Consider the following 10,955-nt stretch of genomic DNA (forward strand, 5'->3'; position numbering starts at 1 on the left):
TCTAGAGGAATGGACTCTTGTTGGCAATTTTGAAATTGCCATGTCTAGTCTATTTGCTACAAGCATACTTCAGTTGCAGTCCAGCTTAAAATGCCGTGGTGCCCCGTTTTGTTTTGGCTAATGGTGCACAATTTTTTGGCATTTAGTGTAAATTCTGTTTTGTTTGCAATTCTTAATTTCCTGAAGTGCGCTAATCCTTCTTTAATGTATTTTATCACTTGGAGAGTTGGAGGCTAATCCTTCTTTAATGTATATTATCACTTGGAGAGTTGGAGGTGCTGTATGATATTGTTGGCAGGTAAGTCTTGAAGAAAAATGCTAGAAGTATTTTATGTTTTTGCAACTCAATTGCACGGAGCAATGCAACCGAAGGTATGCGAGTATGCAACGACTCAGGGAATAGTTATAGGTTGTTCTGCCAACAGTTCTGTAAAACTATTTCCATTATGTCAAAATACCTTATTGACTAGATAAAGAGGCTGTTTTTATTGTCTGGTCTGGCTTACATTTGTGGTGATTATACATTCTTGTTTCTATACCTAGCTGAGCAAATCCGAGCGCAAAAATAAATAAATTACAAAAACAGGTTATGATTCTTTTATATGTGATTACAGATTTAGTTGTCTGAAATCAGTTCATAATTGTTTTAGTGTTTAGACATTCAGAGGCTTGGGAAGTTGGTAATTTGGAGTTGGGGTTCATTGAAATTGTTATCTACATATATATTTTGTCCAGTAATGTTGTTGTGGATCTATCATAAATTCATGATTGGCAGTTGTCCAGCAAAACCAGAGAAGATCCCTATGCAAACCAAAAGGCTTCTATCACGGTTTCCTGCAAATAGGCTTCCTGAGTTTTGTGCAGATAGGCTTAGTGTTCAATGCACGGGCATTGTGTATTTAGCCGGAGGGAAGGAGGTTTTGGATGGTTGAAATGGTGCTTACTGAATTCAAAAACTTAAATGCCGCGTTTGTATCTCCGAGAGTTTGGATGGAGGTTTTGGATGGTTGAAATTGTGCTTGCTGTATGCAAAAACTTATATGCTGCATTTGTCTCTTAGAGTTTGGATGGTTGTAATTAGGGACGTAACTACTAAAGGGCTCGTATGGAGCTAAAGAGAGTTTTTTGGAAAAAAAATTAGTAGTTATATATATGTAGACTTCTGCTAGCCCAACTATACATAAAGCCCACTGTCCAATTATAACTCAACAATCAAAAAAAATAAAAGGAAGCACATAGAAGCGCGCAACACCACAGAGTCACAGACTCAAGAAAAAGAACCAGACTACTAGAGCATCACCTGATCACTTTCCCACCTAATCACTTTTCTGGGTAATAATTTTCTATACTATTTTCTTGAAATCTCTTTCTTTTAGTTGCTATATTTGATGAATTGGGGATAAATTAGAGTTATTATCTTCTGTGTTAAATTGGAGATTTTAGTTGTAATTCAAATTCATAATTGATGTATCTTATCTGGGGATTAGGTTCTCAATATGTCTAAACGTAATGGTCCATGTTCACAAACAGGGACGGAACCATGAACTCAAAATAGGGTGGGCTTGACAAGTCTTCAGCGAAGTTTCACGCGCCGATCACCCATATTATCAAATTCATCAATCAACTTTTCAATGTCAATTTTCTTGGCAAACCGCCGCTCTATATACATAACCATAATATCTCCCAAAAATGCATCATCCATCTTACTACGAAGATCGGTCTTGAGAATTTTCATAACTGAGAATGCTCTTTCAGTAGATGCCGTGGAAACAGGAAGAGTTAAAAAAAGAAAGATCATCTGGTCAATCATAACATAAGATTTTGATTTTCTCGTCTTGAACAATGTATGACATAACTCGGAAATAGTTGCTATATTTGGAAATTCAGCACCACCACAAACATCCAGCTCATAATGCTTCAACTCACTTCTTAATGCATCAACATCACCTCCTGTAAAATCACGAGGATAAAATGTCTCTGCAAGGTGACAAATTTAATCAATATCAAAAGATTTGAAATGATTGTGAGGATCTAATGCTGAAGTAAGAGTAAGGAGCTCAATTGCTTCATCATTAAATCTATTTCTCAGCTCCTTAACTTGATATTAAATCACTTTGACAAATATATCAAAGTGATAATGATGTTCAAGAGTAACATCATCTCTTTGAGAGCATGATCTACCACTACCGACAGTGTAAAGAGCACTCAAATCCGACACAAGAATGCTATGTTTGGTGCAAAAGGACAACACTTCAACAATAAAATCTTCCCAACCTTCTGCTCTAAGCTTCTCCAGGAGTGTCTTCGTAGTTGATACCAAACTCATAGCATTTATAACATCTTGTGACTTCTCTTGCAAATCTTTACATAACACATTAGTGATTCCCATGGTTTTATGCATTAAATGTAAAAGATATACAAAGTCAAAACATCTCATATGCATGTATTCTCCACTAGCTCCACCCCGAATGGCATTTGTAGACCCACTAGTGCTAAGATCTAAAAGAAACATGCCCACTGCACTATATATTGTAGTCATGCTGTGGACTGAAAAACAAATGAGAACTCCACCTTGTTGTTCCACCTCTTTGTAAAGTAACCATTTGATTAGCGCCTTTCCTAGTACCAATTTCTCCACTAGCTATCATCTACTCTAGTTCAAGCTTGTGAAGATCTTCAACTTCAGTCTTTCGCTTTGGAGAAGCATTCACAAAATAACTATGGAAGTTAGTTTTGAAAAAAATAGCCAAACTCCATGAACGTCATTGGAAGCAGCAACTAGAGCTAGTTGTAAACGATGAGCAAAGCAGTGCACATAGTATGCTTGTGGACACTCTTTTATAATCAAAACTTGTAAACCATTTATAGAAGATGCATTTGTGTTTTGAACTCCCAGAATTGCAAAGAAACATTCTTGAACTAGACCACTATCATCAATGATCTAATAATAATCCCCTTTTGTTCTTCAGTAGAACTATCTCGGGCTTCATCAACAAGAATGCAAAATTTTGCATTTCCAATCTCTTTACGTATTTGATTTCTCACACTATTAGCTAGGAGATGTAAAGCTTGCTTCTGAATGAGGGGACTAGTATAAGTGGCATTCCTTGGAGCATTTCCCCTAATAGCCAAGCCAATATCATTATTTAACTCTCCCATAAACTTTAGCAATTCAATGAAGTTTCCACAATTTTCTGAGCTAAGAGATTCATTATTACCTATGAATGCACATCCTTGTAATGCCAGCCAACGAACACATCTAATTATTGCCTCAACATGCAAACGGTTCCTTAGAACTTCTTCCTGATATCGTACTCGCATTACATTGTCAATTTGTTGAGAAGGCTTCATCAAATTTTCACAGGAGCTCACCGCAATATTATGTTGTGAGCAAGGAACTCCTACATGTTGTGAAAAAGAACATTCTTTTGCAGATGAAATTCTCTTCCAATTTTTAAACCCCTTCACCGTATATGTTTCACTTCTTGGTGGATTTTTTCCAAAAAAAAAACATGGTAAACAATAAGCTCGATCTTTTGATGGAGCATATTCAAGAAATCTTTCATACCATGAAGGGTTAAATCTTCGATTCGGCTTATCTCCTTCAGCTTTGGTTAGTGGATAATCATCACGTTTAAGACTCCACCGATATGGCCCAATCTTGAGATATTCTCGACAAACTTCATTCCATTGTTCCTTTGGATACTCGCGTATTTGGCGACGCAAGCCAAGATAATGTTCAAAATTTACAACATTTTCAGGTTCCACTGCAACATTAGGGACTATTTGAGGTTCCACTTGCACAAATTGGCTTACTTGAGGCTGAACATGTTCATTTTCATCATCATTCACTATTTGAGGTGATGTTGATGCATTAAGAAGTGAGTTGAAGCATTATGAGCTGGATGTTTGTGGTGGTGCTGAATTTCAGAGTATAGCAACTATGAATTAATTATGAATTTGAATTACAACTAAAATCTCCAATTTAACACAGAAGATAATAACTCTAATTTATCCCCAATTCATCAAATATAGCAACTAAAAGAAAGAGATTTCAAGAAAATAGGATAGAAAATTATTACCCGGGAAAGTGATTAGGTGGGAAAGTGATCTGGTGATGCTCTAGCAGTCTGGTTCTTTTTTTTGAGTCTGTGACTCTGTGGTGTTGCGCGCTTCTATGTGCTTCCGGTGCACTTTTATTTTTTGCGTGATTTTGAAGACCCACGGAAGCAGGGGTGGACGAAACGGGGAATGTCTAATTTCAAACTAGGGACCTTACTTTTTATTTTTAATATAAATTTAAATATTTTTCTAAATAAGATGAACTTTAGAAAACACATTATAAGTGTTGATAGAGGAATTTGGTAATCAACAAAGATGAGGTTCATGGCCGGAATCAAGATCTGTGACGGTGGTTTTGGTCGCCGGAGTGCGGTGGTTGTGTGTTTTAGGGGGTGGCTGAGATTAGGGTTTTGAGTTGGTCTCACGTGCTCGCAACTCATCATCCCCTAATGTGCCTACGTACCCCTATATTTATAGGGGATCAAGCCGTACGTAGTTCTGTTACCAAGACTCCTAATTTGATCAGGACTAGGCCTCTTGGGGATAAGACCAACCCGGAGGTGGTGACTTATCTCTTAGACGTCCAACGCCTTCAGAGTCCTACTCCAGTTAGAATTAAGCCTTGAGGCCAACTACCTCAGACTCCTAGTCCAAGTACATCACGGATACGGCATCATCTCCACTACGAGAGATGACACTAACCGCTACTTTTCGTAGCATGGAGGAGACGTCTGGTAGAGCCGTGACCAATTCCTTGAGGTGTAGGGCGCGCCCTTCCCCCTTAGTGAAGGTTCTCACTAAGAGGTAAGACAAGTAAGGAGCCAAGTTACACGATCGTCTCAGTCCCCCAATGAGGGCTAACTCACCAGAATACAGGACCCAGACATATGATCGGCCTTCATGTTACCCCGGAGGGCCTTCTACAACCGTGATCACCCCAAGCCCCCGCACGAGGACAACCCGGCAGATAGCAGGATTGGGGATTATAGATCACGCCCGGTCGTAACCCGGGAACTACCAGATGAGCCTGATAACTTCCAGATGAGCCTGGCACTAGTCTTCATATCCCTCGGAAGGGTTGTTATATCCCCCGGAGGGGTAGGTCTTCATATCCCCCGGAGGGGTGGTCTTCGTATCCCTCGGAAGGGTCATCACTGAGACTCACTCATCCTCTCACACAATGCGTCCACATGTGGGCGCGACCCCTGAGGGCGCGCCCTTCATCTTCGCTGTCTTGTCCCATGAGTCGTCTCAACAACCGGTCAGACTTGTCTTCTAATATACGAAGGCCGCGCCCACGGGATCATCCCGCTAAAGGCGCGCCTTTGGTCTTATCTCATGGTCAACTTCTTACAAGGGCCACGCCCCTCGGTCACCTCCGAAGAGGGCGCGCCCTCCTTCAACACCATGACTAATTTTGGTCATAACAGGGTGGACGGAGGGTCGGTCGCGTTCTTCCATCAACATTCTCAAGAGTCGGTCGCGTCCTTCCTTTGTAAGCAAGAGGGCGCGTCCCGATACCTCATATAGGACTCTTAGTCCAATTCATGTCTTACTTAGTTAAACTAAGTATATACCCGGCCCAACAAGGACCTAGCCAAATTTGGTCTTAAGTGTATCATGATCAGAGACCTTGCAGGTATCATGCTACGTTCCTATAGAACGAAGGGCGCGCCCTCATCAAGATGGACAGCTCCTTTAGCATGTTGGACTTGACCTGCACTTTATCATGTATACGACTTAATACTGATGGTCAGTGTTACCTCATGACGCGCCCTGTTAGGGGAAGGCGCGTCCTCCCAAATTATCAACCCTGGAAACATGACTTTGGAACTCGGGGTGCGTCCAACTAGGAGGAGGCGCGTCTTTGAAGCATCTCCCTTCTCAACCTTACTATCCTGGGGGCGCGCCCTCATGCGCTTCCTCAAGTGATGAGTACTTCCGAGAGGGCGCGCCCTAGGGAGGGACGTGACCTCTTCAAGACTAGTGAGCTCCTTCCTGAGTATGTTTGTCTTCACAAAATATCATACGAAGCAATTAATGCATCAGACATACCTGAGGGCGCGCCCTGTCAGAGGGAGGAGCGCAATTCGTTCTGATAGAATACCAGTAGGATATGGCGTACCCCTTTGTGACAGCGCGCCTTGTTAGAGGAAGGCGCGACTATTCGTCACGGCGAAGAGGTGTATTCTTCATACAGGTAACACCATATTACCTGTGACTTTATACATACAGTAGTCTTAGGGAACCAAATACTGAGGGGGTTTAGGATTTACCTGAGGGCGCGCCTGGTCAGGGGAAGGCGCGCACCCTTGCGACTTTTCGAGCTAGGTTCCATCTGAATAGCTCGCCCCCCGTATCTTTCCCCAGAGGCGCGCCCTGGCAAGGGAAGGCGCGACTTCTTCGAAAATGTTAAAGGGTGCATCCCTCATGGTGGTGGTCGAACACCACGTTACCTGTAGTTTTCAATGTGCCATACTTCTAGAGAATGCAGTAACGAGGAGGTTTAGAGTAGAGTTTACCTGGAGGCGCGCCCTGTTAGGGGGAGGCGCGTCCTTTGAAACTTTTCAAGGTTCGCTCCATTTGAATAACTCCCCGCTCGTAACTTTTCCTTTCATATCATCATCTGCGGTCAGGCCTTCAACACGTGCCTCTCGCGAACCTCGAATCATTTGCTTTGGGGAGGGTACGCATCTTCAGAAAACCTTTGAGGCTTCCAAGGAGGCGATCTCCTGAAGGTATGCCCTATCAGGGGGAGGCGCACCTTCTTCGGCGATGTCAGGGAATGCATTCCTCACGGTGGTAGTCGGACACCAAATCTCTTGGAGGTGTACCTTGTCAGAGGGAGGTGTACTTCGTCTGGGGGAGGCGTACCCTCTTCGGAGGTGTCAGGTCTCCGAAAATCGCATCCTTCGACGACTCCCCGGTCCAGAAAACCCTGCTCGCAAATTAGGTTACCTCCTAGAATTTCGTTGATGATCGTCCTCCTTCAAACTCCCGATGGAGATATCATCCTTTTCTGGAAAAGTAGATGAAGGTCTCCTCTTCTCTTGTGCTCTAGCCATCGCCCTGCCGGAAAACGCTCCTCCTCTACGTGCGAATCTTCGTCGTGTGACATCTCTTCCTCATAAGATGAAGATCTTGAATAGCCCCTCCTTCTAGCGCCAATTTGTTGATAGAGGAATTTGGTAATCAACAAAGATGAGGTTCATGGCCGGAATCAAGATCTGTGACGGTGGTTTTGGTCGCCGGAGTGCGGTGGTTGTGTGTTTTAGGGGGTGGCTGAGATTAGGGTTTTGAGTTGGTCTCACGTGCTCGCAACTCATCATCTCCTAATGTGCGTACGTACCCCTATATTTATAGGGGATCAAGCCGTACGTAGTTCTGTTACCAAGACTCCTAGTTTGATCAGGACTAGGCCTCTTGGGGATAAGACCAACCCGGAGGTGGTGACTTATCTCTTAGACGTCCAACGCCTTCAGAGTCCTACTCCAGTTAGAATTAAGCCTTGAGGCCAACTACCTCAGACTCCTAGTCCAAGTACATCACGGATACGGCATCATCTCCACTACGAGAGATGACACTAACCGCTACTTTTCGTCGCATGGAGGAGACGTTTGGTAGAGCCGTGACCAATTCATTGAGGTGTAGGGCGTGCCCTTCCCCCTTAGTGAAGGTTCTCACTAAGAGGTAAGACAAGTAAGGAGCCAAGTTACACGATCGTCTCAGTCCCCCAATGAGGGCTAACTCACCAGAATACAGGACCCAGACATATGATCGGCCTTCATGTTACCCCGGAGGGCCTTTTACAACCGTGATCACCCCAAGCCCCCGCACGAGGACAACCCGGCAGATAGCAGGATTGGGGATTATAGATCACGCCCGGTCGTAACCCGGGAACTACCAGATGAGCCTGATAACTTCCAGATGAGCCTGACACTAGTCTTCATATCCCTCGGAAGGGTTGTTATATCCCCCGGAGGGGTAGGTCTTCATATCCCCCGGAGGGGTCGTCTTCGTATCCCTCGGAAGGGTTGTCACTGAGACTCACTCATCCTCTCACATAATGCGTCCACATGTGGGCGCGACCCCTGAGGGCGCGCCCTTCATCTTAGTTGTCTTGTCCCAAGAGTCGTCTCAACAACCGGTCAGACTTGTCTTCTAATATACGAAGGCCGCGCCCCCGGGATCGTCCCGCTAAAGGCGCGCCTTTGGTCTTATCTCATGGTCAACTTCTTACAAGGGCCACGCCCCTCGGTCACCTCCGAAGAGGGCGCGCCCTCCTTCAACACCATGACGAATTTTGGTCATAACAGGGTGGACGGAGGGTCGGTCGCGTTCTTCCATCAACATTCTCAAGAGTCGGTCGCGTCCTTCCTTTGTAAGCAGGAGGGCGCATCCCGATACCTCATATAGGACTCTTAGTCCAATTCATGTCTTACTTAGTTAAACTAAGTATATACCCGGCCTAACAAGGACCTAGCCAAATTTGGCTATAACAATAAGCAAGAAGCGTGCTCAAAGAATTAAAAATTTAATTAAAAATGTAGATATTTATCGCATATTGTATAAAAAAATAATCCCAACAACACATCTGATATGTATAACTATTTGTTTGTGTTAAATTATATATATATATATATATATATATATATATATATATATATATATATATATATATATATATAGAGAGAGAGAGAGAGAGAGAGAGAAAAAAGTTCTATGGAGACTGATTTTGGTGGAGGATTTAGAGACTTAATCACAGCCATTCATTTCTTACTCATCCAAGGGCTTCAGATATTTATCCTGCACATTCGTTTTCTCTCCCTATCATGTCCTGCACTTCTAAATTGGTGAAAAACAAGCAGAACTTCCAAAATTCTGCATAACATAAAGTAATAATTCCATAATATTGGTGTTCAATCACCGAAATCCTAACAAATAAAAATAATAATTGCATACAAAACAAAGATGTAGTTGGACATTGCTATGATCGGCACTGAACTCATTGTCATTGTCCTGCAACGAATTGTATTTGTTGCAAGACAAAATAACACTTACATATATCACAAATATTCGGGACAAATTATTAATATTACATTACTAGAAATGCAGGACAAGAATAGTGTAAATTATAAAGATAGTTTTGAATTAAAACTATAACAAGAAATGCAGGACAAGAATATTAATAATACATTACTAGAATTGCAAGACAAGAATAGTGTAAATTATTAATATTACATTAGTAGGAGGTAAAGTAAAAATTTATTTTCGAGGAACGAGTAACCTAGATAAACTAGATTTTGTTTGGTCCATGGACATTGAAAGCCACCTTCAAGAAACCGGTAACATGACTCAATCCATTTTGCTGTGAAAGTTGTCATGAAATGGCGTAAGATGAAGTGGGTGATGATCGATGATTTAGGCACTTTAGGGATTAATATGCATAATTATGAGACGGTTGGTCATGTCAAAAAAATAATAATAATCTCGGACTAGTAGTAATAACGATAAGAGAGTTCAAACCAAGAGTGACCTTTAAGGTTTTAAGGACGTTACCTAGTAGACCATGCTCATTCCACACATACGGTCTTTAAACGAGAGACCATATGCTTTCACGATGTTCATTGAGATGTAGTCTAGTGTGAGTTGAAGGACCTCAAATATGTGATAGCCTGATAGGCAATCTATAAAGAGGTCATTTGGATTTCTAATGGGAATGTGAATTGGGAATGGGAATCAAGAGAATGAGAATTGGGAGAATTGAGTTGGGGATTGAGGTTTCCGAGGTTGTTTGGATTGCTCTGGAATCGGAATCTATTCACAAAATGAAGCTGTTAGGATTACTCTAGAATGGGAATGAAAATTATTTTTTATTGTTAAAATTGAAAATTTCTATTAAAATTTAAAATCAACTTATTTGTCTTAATTAATAATAATAATTGAAACACCAATAGGTAGGTAATTTTTATTTAATGAAAAGTAATTTTTCTTAAAAATTGAGTGCTGCGAATTTCCTGTGATTAAATAAAATTTATAGATAACAAGGTCTGTTTAAAGATAAATCTGGCTAGTAGCAAAACAAACAATTTTATGTTGTTGGATGTTACTGTCTCCTAAACACTATGGTTGCAGAATCAACAATAAGTAAAATCAAGAAACATTAATCTCTTACTTTTAGCTAATAAAAGACGATGAATATATTCTTTTCTCAACTCTGCATCGGCATGGTAAAAGATCTTTAATTTAGGCGGCTCGCCCATAAGTATTTCAGCAGCTTGTAGCACCTGACCACTAGACAATCCTTCCATCTATCTTAAAGCCTCCATCACTTTAGCAGCCATGCCATTACTCTCGCTCGCCATTAACTTGCCATGCATTAAAGAATTGAAAAAACCACAATATTATTCTACTACAAAATAGTGGTAGTGAATAGATTCATTATTCCTAAGAATGTGTGATCAAGGTCACATGTTCTGAATGATGGAAAGCTGATGAAATCCTAAGACCATAAAATGTAAATTGATGTAGTTAGTGGTCTAAGTTTATTTCTCCATAAGCAACAAGACATTCTTTTAATGTCATGTAGCTTACAGAAAAGAATTAGATGCATCCTTGTTTTACTTTCACACCAAGAATTATATTAGTCGATAGTACAGGGGTCGCTTGATCTTGCATTCTCAGACCTAAACTAAAGCATGCAGTCTTACCACAACCTAGCACACTGGCCCTTATTACCAGAAAGATAAGCCCTCTAGTGTCAAAAAATAAATTGTTTTCTGTCATATCCAAAGGCCTAATCTCTCTGAAACTCTCCTCTGATCAACAAAAACACTGATCTCCTTTTCAATTTGCACAAAAAAAACTAACATGAAGTAGGTGAGCAGTATATC

At 41.4% G+C, this 10,955-nt stretch overlaps 1 protein-coding gene across 1 annotated transcript; it reads right to left on the minus strand.

Annotated features, from left to right (window-relative positions):
- Positions 1-2,919: 2,919 nt before the first annotated feature.
- Positions 2,920-10,373, minus strand: LOC108207267 (uncharacterized). Its single transcript, XM_017377726.1, has 2 exons — positions 10,238-10,373; positions 2,920-3,851 (listed from the first exon to the last, which is right to left on the minus strand). Exons 1-2 carry the CDS (start codon positions 10,371-10,373, stop codon positions 2,920-2,922), a joined length of 1,068 nt encoding a protein of 355 aa, XP_017233215.1.
- Positions 10,374-10,955: the final 582 nt, after the last annotated feature.

This window comes from Daucus carota, chromosome 2, assembly GCF_001625215.2.
Source record: "Daucus carota subsp. sativus chromosome 2, DH1 v3.0, whole genome shotgun sequence".
Lineage (NCBI taxonomy): Eukaryota > Viridiplantae > Streptophyta > Magnoliopsida > Apiales > Apiaceae > Daucus > Daucus carota.